Source organism: Pelobates fuscus, chromosome 13 (genome assembly GCF_036172605.1).
Source record: "Pelobates fuscus isolate aPelFus1 chromosome 13, aPelFus1.pri, whole genome shotgun sequence".
NCBI lineage: Eukaryota > Metazoa > Chordata > Amphibia > Anura > Pelobatidae > Pelobates > Pelobates fuscus.
The window spans coordinates 53,114,921-53,131,088 of record NC_086329.1 but is presented as its reverse complement, the minus strand read 5'-3'; the positions used below and the strand labels follow the sequence as shown (position 1 = coordinate 53,131,088).

Sequence of the window (16,168 nt, the reverse complement as noted above, 5' to 3'; positions counted from 1 at the left end):
TTTGGCCAGGCTTAAGCAACACCTGGCACTTAAGCTTACGTGGACATTTGTTGTAACGTGACATACGGACTACCTTCACTTTTATAATTCATTATGCACACAATGCTTTAAATATAGATTCCAAATACAAACTAAATAACCTGTTATTTTTTAATTTTCTTTACTGCCAATATTGATTATATTTATTCGGAAGTGGCTGTTTTCGCAGCCAAGCCTGGTCCATTTAAAAAAAATATATATTTTTTTCCTCTGTGCAATTGTTTAGCATATACATTTAACCTCTGGTCTATCGGCTAAGTAGTTCTGCAGTTAGCAGGAGTTTCATTCATGAAAAATACAAGTGAATCGACTGTGCAAGATAATCAAACCTCATTGTTCCAGAAAACCTTATTTTATTTTATGCAGTTTGAAATCCCAAGTAGTGAGGGTATGTATGCTTCCCTGGCTATTGTTCGTGTCATATCGGTACTGCCTTCCATCGTTCTTAAATTAGTTGTCCGTTATAATCCCTCCAGCACTTGCATTACAGCTTGCATCTTGCTATTCTCACAAAGTTCTGTAACTTCCTCTCCAGTGTTTTATTGGGGATAAGGCCAAAAGGTAGATTGCTAGCTGTTGAACTACAAATTCGTTGATGCTTTGTTCTGGTTGTATAAATGCTTGGGTTCAACATTTGGCCACCTCTGTTTTGGATATATGACTGAACTCGGTGGTGGTATGCACTGGCCTAGTGAAGACACTGGTTATAGTCCAAGCTGAGCTAGTCTTTTCCCAGCACTCTCACCACAGTCTTGGTTTTATGAAATTATAATTGTCAAGTCATTGTCAATATGGCTCAACAGAGCAGAGAGTGAGATGTATGGTTTGACGCTAAATATGTCTGTGACCTTTAGCAACTTTTTTTGAGGATAGATATTTTTTAATTTTTTTGTGAGATTATTATTGTCTACCTTCTTGACAGATGTTCATTGTTGAAACCGTCATATGTAAATGGTTTTGTTCTGAAATGATGGGCTGTTAGGTTTAGCTACACAGTTTTTAATTGATTGCAACATTTTGGACAAAGCAGACACATTGGGAATGTCAAGGACCTGTTTGCCTTCCATTTTGTCATTCTATTGCTTATTGGGGTTTAGGTCTGTCTTTATGATAATAATAGATGATAAAAGTCAAGATGCCTGCTGGCGTCTTCCGCAATTTCTTCCACTCCAGTGCTTCTCATAGAGAAGTATTGGTGGACAAGACACACATGAGTGCCGAAACACTGCACTCCTATAATCAAATGCTACTGTAAGCAGAGTTTAACTCTGTTCTGGAGGAAGAAGCACCTCTAATGACTGACAGGAGGAGAGCCACTAGATGTGTATTTAATCATTCAATGTAAACATTGCTGCGCCTACATGATGGTAATGTTATACATTGTATAGTTGAATATGACAGGACCTCTGAGAGAAGTGACATGGGACAAGTTCTTAAGGGGTTAAAGCAGCCCTGTCACCCCCACCCGCCCCAATCTAAAATGAGTATTTCACAACGATAACATTTTTATGGCATTTTTTTTTTTTCTTGACAAAAGGTGAATTACCTTTTGTCTAGCAGTCATCACCAGTGACTGCTGAGGTGAAAAGGCCCTGTCAATAGAGCATCCCCCGATCTTGCTGGATTCTCCATGGACCTCAGTGTTGTACTCTCGCTCATGCGTGAGTGCACAACGGTGATGTTAGCTCTTGGCTGCTGAAGAGGACTGGTAGGATAAAGATTGCGGTAGCCGGCAGGGACAGGTTAAGGTAAGTATAACTAAACTTTTCCTGCACCCCTCACCCACTGTATTGCCGGTGGTGCAGTCACCATCTGGGTCTTTGCAAATTATGTAAATATCCCAGACTGTGATAGGGCCACTTTAAGAACAAACTAGCCAAATGAAAGACAATATGCATCACAGCTTTTTATGTAATGGAGCTATTTTGTACAAAAATGTGCACTTTTATTAATTCTCTGGAAGTTTAGGTCTTTTGAACTACATTCACACAGTTATTCACAAAAGTGTGAATTGTTGTGAATTTCACATTTTAAGCTAAAACCGCTAAGGTGAAACTTTTTATTACTTAAATATATAATATTTTTCCACTTAAATTTGAATTCTAGACCATTCATACTTTAGGGAATAACCGTGTTACTAAGCTGGTAATTGACTAGAAAACTTTAACATGTTTTTTTGAGACTAAAATCTTCAATTCCTTTATCAGTTTTTTGATTACGTGATCATAGAATAAACACCTTTTTGTCTATATCCAGTGGATATTTATAAAGATGAACAAGAGCGCCAGTGTTTTTATTTGTCATGGTCAAGGCCGCCTGGCTGTTCCCAGGCACGAATGTTTACTGTCATGATGGGCTTTTTTGGTTTGTTTGTGCTTATCTGTGCATGTGTAAATGTACTTAAAGCTTTCATATACAGTGCCAGGCATTCTCACTGCTCCTTTCTAAAGAAGAGTTGGGGCCTTTCGGACATTCTACACATCCGCTCACAGCATTGCATGTTTCTCATTGTGATGGCTAAATGTGACGACTTTCAGATATAAAGAAAGGAAAAATGGAAAACTCCATTAAACTTACTTGGAATCCAGTGCCAAAGTAGACTCTTCTAATTTGCTCGCTTTTGAAATTATCAATCCTGATTATCTCTGGTCCTTTAACCCCTTAAGGACCAAACTTCTGGAATAAAAGGGAATCATGACATGTCACACATGTCATGTGTCCTTAAGGGGTTAAAATGCTTTTCATAGAGAATAATTGAAGACACAAGCTGCATGCACAGCAATTGCCACAATCCGCCAGCCCTGTGCGATGTGTTTGTGTGTATATATGTATATAACAAATTTTATCATCTTTAAACATTCAAGTTTTGGTTTTATTATTAATTTATTTTGTTAGGTTAGAAGGGCAGATTCATGGACGCTAGAAAATAATGTGCGTACAGGTACTGGTGATGTAAATCTAGTCCTGGTTAATATGTAGTGGTTTTGGTGATTAGTGTTCATTTAAAGTGAATTTGTTGCTATATTATGTTGATTTATGAACTCGCTTGCATTTGAGTTTTTTTTATCTGTTAGGAAGACTATGTAGTGCACTTTTGATTCACATTTGTGTTTTTTATAATGTTGTCAAAGTGATGAACAGTTTTTTTTTTTTTTTTATGAGGAGGTGGTTACGTGTATTGCGCAAGATCCCTTCTGCAATCCTCACCACATGCCAAGCAGGGCGCCGTGCAATGTCTTGAAAAGCTGCGTTTTGTTAAAACGTGTCATCTGGCTGTTTCTTCAAAACTGCAGTGTTTTACATCGCAGGGTTACAAGGACAGGAGCACTGCACTTTACTGCACAGTAACATAAAATGCATGTACATTTCAATTAAAAAGATAAATAGACCTCTGCCATGCCACTAAAAAACACTCCGAAAAGAGTAATTCACTAAACTTTTAGAGAGTTAAAATTAAGGCTGATATTGAAACATTCGACAGTTCAGCTATAGTCACAACTATATATATATATTTTTTTAATAATTCTTTATTTTGGTTGTGCATGGAAAGTTACATCAGTTTGGTAGCCTTTACAGAATATCAGGAGAAGAGATTAGTTTTTAAATTTCACGAAAAGCAATCTGCACATTTTTTTTTTTTAAATAATAAGCTTAGACACCGTGAAAGATCAGGTGAAGCACAGTGCTGCTTTGCAAGCATGCAAATCAGACAAAATCATAACACATTAAAACAACACCAACAAGTAAGGACTATGAGTAGTACCACTGGGTGCCAGCCGCAGTATTGTGTGTCTGGTGAAACTAACTTCTAGACAGTATTGCCTTAAGAGCAGGATAATATAAAGAGCCGAATAAACTGAGGCACGAACAACTCAACTATTTTAGCCCCAGTTTTTACATTCGGATTTAAGTCGCTAAAATCTAGAGTTTAGCGAAGTAAACACTTTAAGGGACATGCTAAAATGAGTGATCCCTAGGCCCGGTTTTCATACCTTTGCTATAGTACATCAATTATTTTATGGGGGTATCATTTCTCAGTAGAGCTAATCTAAGTGAAAAGGAAACAAAATTATAGATTGTAGAATAGCATAGAATTTCACCTTGAGTAGTCGAAGAAATAGATTCAAAATGTAAACCTTTTTGACAGTTGAATAAGTTTATTAAATCAATAAAAAATCAACCAATCTTTGTGGGTATTGGTGTTGTGGCTATCAATCTGTTAGCAATTTGGATAATTGGACTGGGTGCCGTGATCTCCCACTGCTTTCCCAACTACAGCATGGCTCTTTTTCAAAGCAGGAGGGGGAAGGACTTGATCAGGAGTAGGCAACCTTTTAGCAGCACTGTGCCGAAATGAGATTGTGATGTCTTGTAGCGTGTCTCCCTTTTTTTTTTTTCTCAAATTGAGGTGTGTATGTTGCTGTATGCTGCTTGTGTTCCATATACAGCAGTTGCTTTGTATCATTGTATTTGTGCGTATATGAGCGATTATATTGTATATGTTCATGAGGAATTTGTGGTATCTTGTATGATACCTATAAATGTGGGCTGTGTTTGGGGGCTGCTTGTGGAATTGTGTGGATGGATATTTCACATTGTGTGTGTGTATGTGTGGGGATGTTTGGGGTATTGCATGTGAGAGGCTGCTTGTGGAGTTGTGTGCATGTATGTGGATTGTTAGTGGTGTTGCGTTTGCGCGTATTGTGGGTGTGTGTTTGTATGTGGGCTGTTCGTATTATTTGTATGAGGGGAGGGTTATTCTGCATTTCTGTGTATATCTAGCAGTGTGTGTGGCTTCCCTGGGATCTAGTGGGGTCCAGGCTGGCCAGGTACAGGTTAAAGGGACACTCCAGGCACACAGACCACTTCTGCCCATTCGAGTGGTCTGGGTGCCAACTCCCACTACCCTTAACCCTGCAACTGTAATTATTGCAGTTTTTTTACAAACTGCAATAATTACCTTGCAGGGTTAACTCCACCTCTAGTGGCTGTCTCCTACTGTCACTTACTGTCACCTACTGTCACTTACTGGATTATAGCACAGAAAACCTGTTCTAGAGCGTCGCTGGACGTCCTCACGCTGTGTGAGGACCTCCAGCGCCGCTCAATTCCGCATTGAAAAGCATTTTCAATGCTTTCCTATGGAGAGCTCTAATGCGCATGCGCAGCATTGCTGCGCATGCACATTAGGTCTCCCCGGCCGGTGGGAGCAGCGGCGGAGGAAGAAGCAGCGATGTGGGACATGTCGCTGCCTCTGGTAAGTCACTGAAGGGGTTTTCACCCCTTCAGCAACCGGGGATTGGGAGGTGGGAGGGAGAGGGGACCTGCAGTGCCAGGAAAACTGATTGTTTTCCTGGCACTGGAGAGTGCATTTAAGGACAGGAGCTGCAACAGCAGATGCGGGCTGCTCTACTACAGTGTGGATTCCTATTCACAAGTTACATAGTTACATAGCGGAAAAGAGACTTGCGTCCATCAAGCTCGCCTTCCTCACGTTTGTTTTTTGCTGTTGATCCAAAAGAAGGCAAAAAAAACCAGTTTGAAGCAAAATTTTGCAACAAGCTAGGAAAAAAAATCCTTCTTGACCCCAGAATGACAGTCAAATGTATCCTTGGATCAAGCAGTTATTACCCTACATTGAAAGATTATATCCTTGAATATTATGTTTTTGCAAGTATGCATCTGTTTGAACATCTGTATGGACTCTGATAAAACCACTTCTTCAGGCAGAGAAATACACATCCTGATTGTTCTTACAGTAATAAAACATTTCCTTTGCCTTAGACGAAATCTTCTTTCTTCCAGTCTAAACGCATGGCCTCGTGTCCTATGTAAAGTCCAGTTTTTGAATAGATTTCCACACAATGGTTTGTATTGGCCCCGAATATATTTGTATACTGTTATCATATCCCCTCTCAGGCGACGTTTTTCTAAACTAAATAGGTTTATATTTGTTAACCTTTCTTCATAGCTGATATGTTCCATTCCTTTTATTAATTTTGTAGCCCGCCTCTGCACTTTTTCTAGGTCCATAATATCCTTCTTTAGAACAGGTGCCCAAAATTGCACAGCATATTCAATATGTGGTCTTACCAGTGATTTATAAAGAGGCAAAATGATATTCTCGTCCCGAGAATGAATGCCCTTTTTCATGCATGACAATACCTTACTGGCCTTGGCCACTGCTGATTGACATTGCACATTGTTGCATAGTTTGTTGTCTACAACTATTCCCAAGTCCTTTTCGTGTGTTGTTATCCCTAATTCGCTTCCATTAAGGGTAAATGTTGCTTGTGTATTCTTTACGCCGCAGTGCATAACTTTGCATTTTTCAACATTAAATTTCATCTGCCATTTGAGTGCCCAGTCCCCCAGTCTATCTAAATCCCTCTGAAGCAAAGTGATATCTTGCTCACATTGTATTCTGCTGGAATGAAGTGATCTGAGATCACTCTCTGTGCTGCAACGCATAAATTAAGGGTTGTCCTTCACCACCTTTTTGTATTGGCAGATATTGGAAGTTTCACTGGGACTCCTGATGGGACAGAGAGGCCTGTTTGGTTCTAGCAGCCTTAAGTGCCGTGCATGGCACACGTGTCATAAGTTGCCTACCCCCGGACTAGATGCTCACACGACTAAATTGCAGTATTGGAAAAATTCTCCAACTCGATTGTGTTTTCAGTGTGTGTGTGTTTTTTTTTTTATTTTTTTTTTATTTAAAATTCATTCTTCCTTATCATTCACCCTTTAGTGAAGATACCATGCATATCTCAATAAATCTTGGTGCTCTGTTTTTTTTTTTTTTTTTAAATAGTGCTCCTTTTGAAAACACTGGAAGCAGCAGGATTGAGTGAGAAATCTCAAAACTATTTCTGGCATAAAATTTGCAGTTAGATGGTGAATTCCCAACAATTGGTGAATAACCCAGTCAGCATTGTTCTGTATTTGTTTGTGTATGTCTTTGTTCCTTCTGTGTGAGCTTTGAATGGGAATGTGCTGTGTAATGATTGCGACCATTATTAACTTCGTCTATAACTTCTTTGAATATTTGGTTTCCCATGTGAGAGTCACGCAGTCAAGTTACTCTATGACTTGAGAGAGTGAATGATTTAATAAATTGAAACTGCTTCAGGCAAATAAATTGTAGCTAATGCATCATCTCCTCCTCTGTTGTTGGATTCTAACTCCCAAAACACTGTATGTATAGGTAGTTGCTGCTTGGGATCTGTTTAATGGTCAGGGACTCAGGGTGATTCCCTACAGTGAGTAGTCAAACTGTTTAAAGGGACACTATAGTCACCCAGACCACTTCAGCTCAATTAAGTGGTCTGGGTGCAAAGTCCCTCAGGTTTTAACCCTTCAGATACAAACATAGCAGTTTCAGAGAAACTGCTATGTTTACATTTGGGGTGAAGCCAGCCTCTAGTGTCTGTCTTCTGGACAGCCACTAGAGGCGCATCTGCGACGCTGGAAGCATATTATGCCTCCATCGCGCAGAGCGTCCATAGGAAAGCATTGAAAAATTGACAGCTTAAATGCGTGTGCGGCACTTGCCACGCATGTGCATTCGGCTCTGCTGACGTCGGCGGGGGGAGGAGAGGTCACCAGCGCCTAGGGAGCCCAGCGCTGGGATAAGGTAAGCTGCTGAAGGGGTTTTAACCCCTTCAGCGCCACAGGAGGGGGACCTCAGGGCACTATAGTGTCAGGAAAACCGATATGTTTTCCTGACACTATAGTGATCCTTTAAGAATGATTTGCCGCTGCTTTCTCTGCTCATTGAAGATCCTGAACTGCGCGAAGCTGCAAACGCATTAGCTAAGCGTGTGGTCACCGGACACTCTTGGAAGATGAGGAAAACGCCCAGCGATTTAGATGGATTGACTACTTATGAAGTGGGGTCTTTCTTTCCCCTGGCATTTTTTAATGTTTTCTCTTTTTAGACTTTTACTACACTTTCCCCCCCCAAAGACTAATATACAATTGTTAAAGCAACACTGTAGTCACCAGAACCACTACAGCTTAATGTAATGGCGCTGGTGTATATAGCCTGTCCCTGCAGACTTTTCAATGTAAATGCTGCCTGTTCAGAGAAAAGGCAGTTTTTACATTGCTGCCTGGTAACACCTCTACTGGCTGTCTCTCAGATGGCTACTAAAGTGTCTCCTATCTCAGTGCTGCACAAGGTGCAGCCCCTACATCCCACGTCTTTACGCTCTTTTGCACCGAGGTGCTGAATGTTCCCCATAGAGATGCTTTTAATTGATTTAATGCATCTCTTTAAGGAGATGCTGATTGGTAATTGATAATCTCAGCTACGGAGGCGGGCCAGCTGCAGCGAGACGGGCACAGCGCTGGAAAAAAGATGAGTAAAAACATATTTCCCATGCGATCGGAGTGGACTGATGACCAAAACATACACATTGACTGACACACACACTGACAGAGACACAGTCTGACAGAGAGAGAAAAACACACTTTCTCACACACTCACAAAGTATTATTTATTATTGATACACTCAAACATACACACACAAACACGAACATTCATACATACACACAGACAAATACACAAACCGTTATACACAGTTTTTTTTATTTTAAATACATTTTTTTAGCCACCCTCCTGTTTCCTACCTTTTGGGCTCAGCAGTGTGGCTTCCCTGAGGTCCACTGGGACTGGGCAGAAGCAGGTGACCTCATATTAGTGGGGCTGGTTGCAGCTGATAAGAACTGGCTGCCACTGTCCAGACTCCCTCAGTTCTCCTTCTCTTTGTGCGCTGAGAGGAAGTGATGGGAACTGCAATAACTTCCTCCCGTTGCTGAGGTCACGCAGGGGAAAGGGCGGGCAAGCGGCTGTGCGGCAGGGGGGCAGGAGGCGGGCAGTAGACGGGTCAGCTATGCGGCATGGGGGCGGGGAGCAGAGCCGTCTTTAACTGGTGTCCTGCTAGGTTAGCTTGCTGTTCCTCTGCACCGGGAGGAAGTAATTACAGTACCCTTAACTTCCTCCTAGCACAAAGAGAGCTGCACGGGGATTGTGACAGGAAGAGGAGGGAATGGGCTGACCAATCACCTGGCGCCTGGGATTTGGCAAAGCCCTTCTCTACACATCTTGCATCTGTCAACATTTATTTTGTCTGTCAATTATTTGCAGTTATATATGCACACTTAATAACTGTAAAGCTTTGTGGAATATGTTGGTGCTAAAATGATACCGGAAGAAGTGTTTTTATTAAAGTCTGTAAACATGTTTAAACAGCAACTGGATGCGTACATGCAAAACAGAATATTCAAGGAAATAATTTTTAAATTGTAGGGTAATAGCTTTTTCATTCAATTCTGGTGTCAAGAAGGATTTTTTTTTTCCTAGTGCGTTGCAAAATTGGAAGTGGGGGGGCGGGGCCTGACAGCCAAGATGGCCGGACGTGCATCCTGAAATCTCCAGCACCAGCAGACACGAATTCACCAATCCTGTCCAAACCACAGGTGCTAGCAACTCAAGGTGCTTGGAACAAGATGCAGTACCTCGCAGGGATCAAAGCGATACCAGACCGGCACCGATTCGCACTGGTAGAGCCTGAACCAGCCATGCGGCCTAAAACGGAGCAGAGCCTGCAGCATGGGGGAGGCGGCCGACCACCCGGCAAGGGACCCGCTTCCATTAGAGACACGCGCACAGCCCTGCTAACCCCCCTGAAACACGCAGCGGCGTGGATACACCCTATGACCCACCACCAATTAAGCAGACACCCGCCAGCGGCTCCCAGGGTGGCCACCCGACGGTGGCTACACCAAGCGCCCAAACGACAGAAGAAATCAATACATCTCCCGGGCGCCTGCTCCCGCTCGAACGTACACCAGAGGGGGACCACCCTTCTTGCCAGACCCATTTCTCGCCCAGTGACATCTGCAACCTGCAAAGCGGCGCCATACCGCATGGGCGAACATACTGACCCCCGCTCCCGAGAGAACAAGGCTGCTAAACAGGCCTCCCACACAAGCTACTCACAAGCTCCAAGAGTCGAAGTCCAGCCAGGCTCGCATATTCCCCTTCACAGCACAGCTGCACACCGGAGAATCGTCTCACCGACCAACGCACACCTAGAAGACACAGGGACGCCAGGCTCCCACACATTGGAGAGACCGAGCCAAATGCACCGACCAACGCAGGGGGCGCACACTCAGCCCCAACACGGCATCGGCTGACCCAACTGGGACTTGGACTCAATACCAGGCATAGTACTCGCTGTACCCAGCCTCATATGCCCCAAATGAACCCACAAGACCCTCTGTTACAACGTTTGTTTTTTTCTTTTGTTGCTCCAATTACTGCTCATTTTTATGTTACCAGAGGCCTGACTACCACTCAAACGCAGCCATGTGTAACCCTGTTGACATCTCCCCTAGCACTCACTAAGCTACTGCTGCCTTGTATTAAGCTATGTCTTAGCCACAGTTATATTACCTACTTTATAGCACCATAGCTGCATAGTTAACCAAACCTGTTTGTTGCAAGCTCAATACTAGTGCTATTAATTTTAACGCAACAGCTTATAATCAACATGCGCGCAACTTATTATAACTTTTAGTTTAAAATTATAACTCTTATTTTGACATACTGCTTAGACATGTGAGCTTAGCCATTTACAAATATACAGTAACCTAAGGCAACGCAGTCAGAAATCGTTTATGTCCATTCTACTCATATTAAGCTTGTATGTGCACAGTTTTATCCACTGCCTAATTACCGCAAATCTTTGTTTGACTCCGCATACTCAAGCTGTTGTGGCATGACATGCTATATGTGTTTTCTCCATGCACAAAATAAAAAATTTTGAACAAAATTGGAAGTGCTTCATATTGGGTTTGTGCCTTCTTTCTGGATCAACAGCGAAAACAGATGTGAGGCTGAACTTGATGGACACGTGTCTCTTTTCAACCTGTGTAACTGTGTGACAGATCTCCCAACAATCCTGACTGGGTGGGTGCCCTGAGGGTGCATCACCTGTGATGTAACCTGTGCCTCTAGCGGTGCCCATAATGAGTGGGGTATACCTGAAAAAGTAGCAGACTCGGCCACTGAGAGGCTGCCTTGCCACCCCCAGCCTTTAGGACCATACAGGGAATGCTGCTAAGCCTGGTGTCTTAGATGTTGGACACCAGGGAACTAAAGTGGGACTGCCAGACAGGACACTGAATTTGGAACAGTCACTCTGGAAACGGGACTGTTAGGAGGCCTTTATATATTAAAAGTTGTTTGTTTTTTACTCATATGCTAAGTATTGCTCATATTTTAACACGCATTTAAAGCAACAAAAGAGAGAGACTTGTTCTCTACATTTTCCAGCCATGTGCTGTGATATTTCAAATAATCCCCTTCATCTGTTGCCATGGAATCAGTGACAAAATAATTATCTTTTTGTAGGATGAAGTGACACAGGCTTGTTGTATTTTTGAGGCTTAAGTCTACATGTTCAGTGTGATGTGTTTTTTTTATTTTAGAATAGAGATTACGAGCCGTTTTGCTCAAGAGGGTTATGTCAAAGGAAAATTAGTGTTTATTTCCTATGCTGCGGAAAAGCCAGCTCTGAATTCCTCTGTCATAACATCTCTCCTTTTATTAAATGATTTATACCCCTGTTAGAACTTCTGTGCATGCTCGGATATTGATATTAAAATACTGAGCTTTAGAAAGGAATGGGTGAATCCCATTTACTGCTAAAGCCCATACTGAACCATGCGGTACATACACGGTCTAATTGTCATGTGAAAACAATCAACGTGACTGTTCACTCAAAAAATGTGACTAGCGACTCTAGGGTGCTTCAGGGTTTCAGTACATTAAGAATTACCATGATCTGTTAAAACTACAACCAAGCAATTTTTTTTTTCTTTCTTTTTTATCCTCTTAATATAGCTATTAGAACTACACAATCTATAACTGAGTTGGAGTTATTTTTCCTCAAATTAATATTTTGGCATTAATTTTGCCGTTTGTTCTTTCAGTTGACTGAACCACTAAAACTCTAGATCACGACAAAGAAGATCCCAGTTGTAATAGAGCAAAAAAATGGTGATGAAAAGTTATATTTCCTTAAATGACCGTCCTAACCTTTATTGCTATGCCATCAGAGGTCCCATTCAATCTGTTTATTATAATTGTAATTATATTGTTACATCTGAAAAGCATGGCATATTTTTGTTACGTGGAAATATGGCTTCCTCATGTCATACAACTCCTCTGTGATTTTTACCAGTTTGTTAAAACATTGAAAATACTTCTTGCACCACATTAAAGGGACACTATAGTCACCAAAACAACGTTGGCGTAATTAAGCAGTTTTGGTGTACAGGTCATGTCCCTGCAGTCTCACTGTTCAATTATCTGCCATTTAGGAGTTAAATCACTTTGTTTATGAACCCTAGTCACACCTCCCTGTATGTGACTTGCACCGCCTTCCTAAACACTTCCTGTAAAGTCATCTAATATTTATCCTTCCTTTATTGCAAGTTCTGTTTAATTTAGATTTTCTTATCCTCCTGCTATGTTAATAGCTTGCTAGACCCTGCAAGAGCATCCAGTATGTCAAATAAAGTTCGATTTACAAAGAAAGAGAAACAATTGTCTTAAGGTAAATTGAAAGTAAAACCATTTTTTTCATGCAGGCTGTGTCAATCAGAGCCAGGGGAGGTGTGACAAGGGCTGCATCAAGAGAAACAAAGTGATTTAACTCCTAAATGGCAGTGAATTGAGCAGTGAAACCTGAGAAGCATGAAGCATTAAGCCAAAGTTGTTTAGGTGACTATAGTGTTTCTTTAACTACTCGTCACTTAATTCTTTGCCATGCATTTATTCACGAGATGTGCACAGAGCTGTGGGAGGGCTAGGATTGGCTTAATTGTCCAGACAGTTCTTGATCTAATGACCAATGACAATTGGAGTTAATAAATGCTATAAAGAGCTGTGTCCCTTTAATTCCCTGTGCCTGGTAAAGTGGTAGTAACATACTCCACCCTCCGTGTGCACAAGGCTAATTGACGTGTATTTTTTTTTTTAGTTGAACTCCAAGATGGGTAAGAAGAGTAGAGTGAAGACTCAGAAGTCTGGGAGTGGAGCCACAGCGGCCGTTTCCCCAAAAGAAATGATGAATTTGATTGGTGAACTGTTACAGAGTAAGTATTCAGTAAGACTTAGTCAGACACCGCAAGCTGAGAGCTATGTATCCACTTTCTCTGATCATTCTGCCGTTTCACACTTAAACAGTCATCCCCTGCTACAATTGGAATATGAACGTACACGTGAGAAGATGGTTTCGGCTGTTTTGTCCGCTCTGACACAAACTCACATTAGGTACTTATTAATGGAACATCCATATACAACAGAACAGCCATGCCTTGATAGAGCATCTTGAAGCCAATTAGCAGTAGCAGTAAAACATTAGTCCGCATACAAGTATGCACAGACATACACGTACATACTAAAGGACTTTATTGAATTCGCTGGGGGTACAGGTAAAGGCGAGTTCTACTTACCTGAGCCTGTCCCTCACAGGTGTGCCAATCATCCTCCGGTGGATCCTCTTCAACTCCTGTCGACTACAGGAGCTGAATCTTTAGTGCTTTACTCTCACGCATGTGCAAGAGTACAGCATTGAGGTCCTGCGGAATCCTCCGTAGACTGGGCCAATTCCCTGCAGTCATCACTGGTGACGGCTCTCTGGATTGACACTGCATCTCCACCCAGAGTCTAGGAAAGTCAGGCGGAGGAAATATACAGAGACAAAGTAGTCCCTACAATTGTCTCAGTATTTCAGTGAAATTCCAACACAGTCGGAATTAGTATTTCATAAAGATTCTATGTTTGTAAAATACTCAATTTTCATGGATTATGACAGTGCCGCTATAAGTTGCTCATTATAGCTAATAAACACCATTCCGCTTTGCTATTTTTATGTTTCTATTTGATACATATAATAGTGCAACCAGAGAAACCCCCAATTGTAAGGATTACACTGCATCTGACTGTTTAAGAAACATGGATTATAAACCATGGAATTTGATGCAGCGCCATCTACTGCTTAAAATCTAGATCTGTCCATTGAGACTAAGCTTTGCATATCATATGAAACTCGTACAGGATGCCCTGGGAGTTGGATTGTATAGGTTTATTTATTTTATTGTATTTCATTGTTGCTTATATTTTTCACAATAACTTAAAGGTTTACTGCAACCACTGCACATACAGAGATATTTGAACTTTTGTGCCCGGGGCTAGTCCAACCCCTGGCACACCTGACTTAGACAGCCTGGAGCTCTGTTCTGGGCTGCTTAATGTCAATTCTGTGCCAAAATGATGTCTGTTGTCAGCACGCACTGCGTTGACAACAGACCCTTGCAGACAACACTGGGAGCGCACCTGCAAGGGAAAGCTTCATTGTTTCCCCCTCCCCACCTCCCTTAATTTGGTAAAATCAGCCCTTGGTACTCAATCCACCTACACCTCAGCCTCGTATTATAGGTGCTGTCATAGAACGGCACATTAGAAAAGGGAAATAAAAGAAGAGACCAAGAGTGGTGAAGTAGTACAGTAGAATAAGAGGGAGGAAAGAGAATAATAAGTAAAAGTACAGACGAGAGAGCGAAGGAAAGATGTATTTCCCCCACTGCAGATGAGTAGCCACGCCCGTAGGCTTCCCCCACCAAAGTTTATTCGTTTGGGTCATACTCTATTCTTTCAATATTTTAAACAAAACACCTAATGTTACAACATGAGCAAGTCATTTAAGCTATAAAATTCAAGCCATATATTTAGTAAAAGTGAAATTAAGTATTCTGATTGTCCCATGCATTTCCATTGATTACATGACTTGTAATCGGTGTGTGTTACTTTGTAATACATACACATGAGTATAAGAAATATTTTTGGTCTCTTACCCTTGTTCCATGGGAGTATCCATCTCTAAAAAAAAAAAAACCACTCCAGTAACCATAACCACTGCATCACTCTGTAGTTGTTATGGTACCATGAGTTCTCTGCTGCCCCCTCAATGTATGTAATCAAACTGTTTATTTGACTTCTTACCTAGGGCCTGACTAGCGCTGCTCCACACTTCTCTGCCACAAAGAGAAGTGGAAAATCCTACCCAGGAGCTATCCTTTTTCTATTGAGCTATGCTCTGCAGCGCAGGGCTTACTGATTGGCTGCAAGCAATCAACTGCTGCTCACAGCCAATTATCTAAGCACTTTTCTGCTGTGTTTAGATTAAATGAAGAGAATTTCCAGCACAAACGATGTGTGAAGCGATGCTTGTCAGGTCGAAGGTTAAAGGGGCACTATATTCACCAGAACAACTACACCTTAATGTAGTTGTTCTGGTGAATATAATAGATCCCTTCAGGCATTTTCATGTAAAGACAGTGTTTACATTGCCCCTAGGGACACCTCCAAGTGGCCACTCTGTAGGTGGCCACTGGAGGAGCTTCCTGGCTCAGGGCTGCACAGTAAGCAACCCTGCCGTTCAGCGTCCCCAGGCTGAATTTTCCTCATAGACCTTTCAATGCAACTCTATGAGGAGGTCCTGATTGGACAAAATTGCATTTGGCCCCGCCTCCGTACCGATTTTAGCCAATCCAATGCTTTCCCCATGGGATTTCGATGATGATTATATCCACAATGACGTGCTTTAGTGTTTATGGTACTTGGAGTTTTCCTTTAAGTTATCTTTGTCTGGAACTATGCGGGTGATCAAGCTGTAAAATTTACACTTGGACTGTTTCAGACCAGTTGTGCATCTGATAAGTAGGGGCTTCACTAAAACAAACCATGAGGGGCAGTAAAGTGAGTTATTCATTCTAATATATGCATACACATTTTATGCTTCGATGTCAGAAATTTGACATTGTGAAAGAAACTAATGCTTGTTTGTTTATTGTTTTTTGTTTTTTTTAACTTATTTTTTTATTACTTCAGAGTGCAGCAACCCTAACTCCATACCTGGGAAAGAGTGGGAAGAGTATGTACAAATCCGAAGCCTTGTGGACAGAATCCGCAAAAAGCAGAAAGGTCTGTTGTCTCCAGCTTTGCAATGTGCATTTATTCCAAAAGTTATTTCCAAATCACAGAACCCCTTTA

General features: G+C 41.6%; 1 protein-coding gene across 2 annotated transcripts in view; it reads left to right on the top strand.

The window, feature by feature from the left end:
- The window catches only part of SETD3 (SET domain containing 3, actin N3(tau)-histidine methyltransferase), a 54,610-nt gene that overhangs the window by 1,917 nt on the left and 36,525 nt on the right, over window positions 1–16,168 (top strand). The window contains exons 2-4 of one of the 2 annotated variants that reach the window (XM_063439411.1): window positions 12,703–12,835; window positions 13,095–13,209; window positions 16,007–16,099. In XM_063439411.1, the coding sequence (XP_063295481.1) occupies window positions 13,107–13,209; window positions 16,007–16,099 (196 nt within the window). In that variant the 5' untranslated portion in view covers window positions 12,703–12,835; window positions 13,095–13,106. The remainder of the gene's footprint in view (window positions 1–12,702; window positions 12,836–13,094; window positions 13,210–16,006; window positions 16,100–16,168) is intronic. The other variant, XM_063439412.1, reaches the window with a different exon arrangement.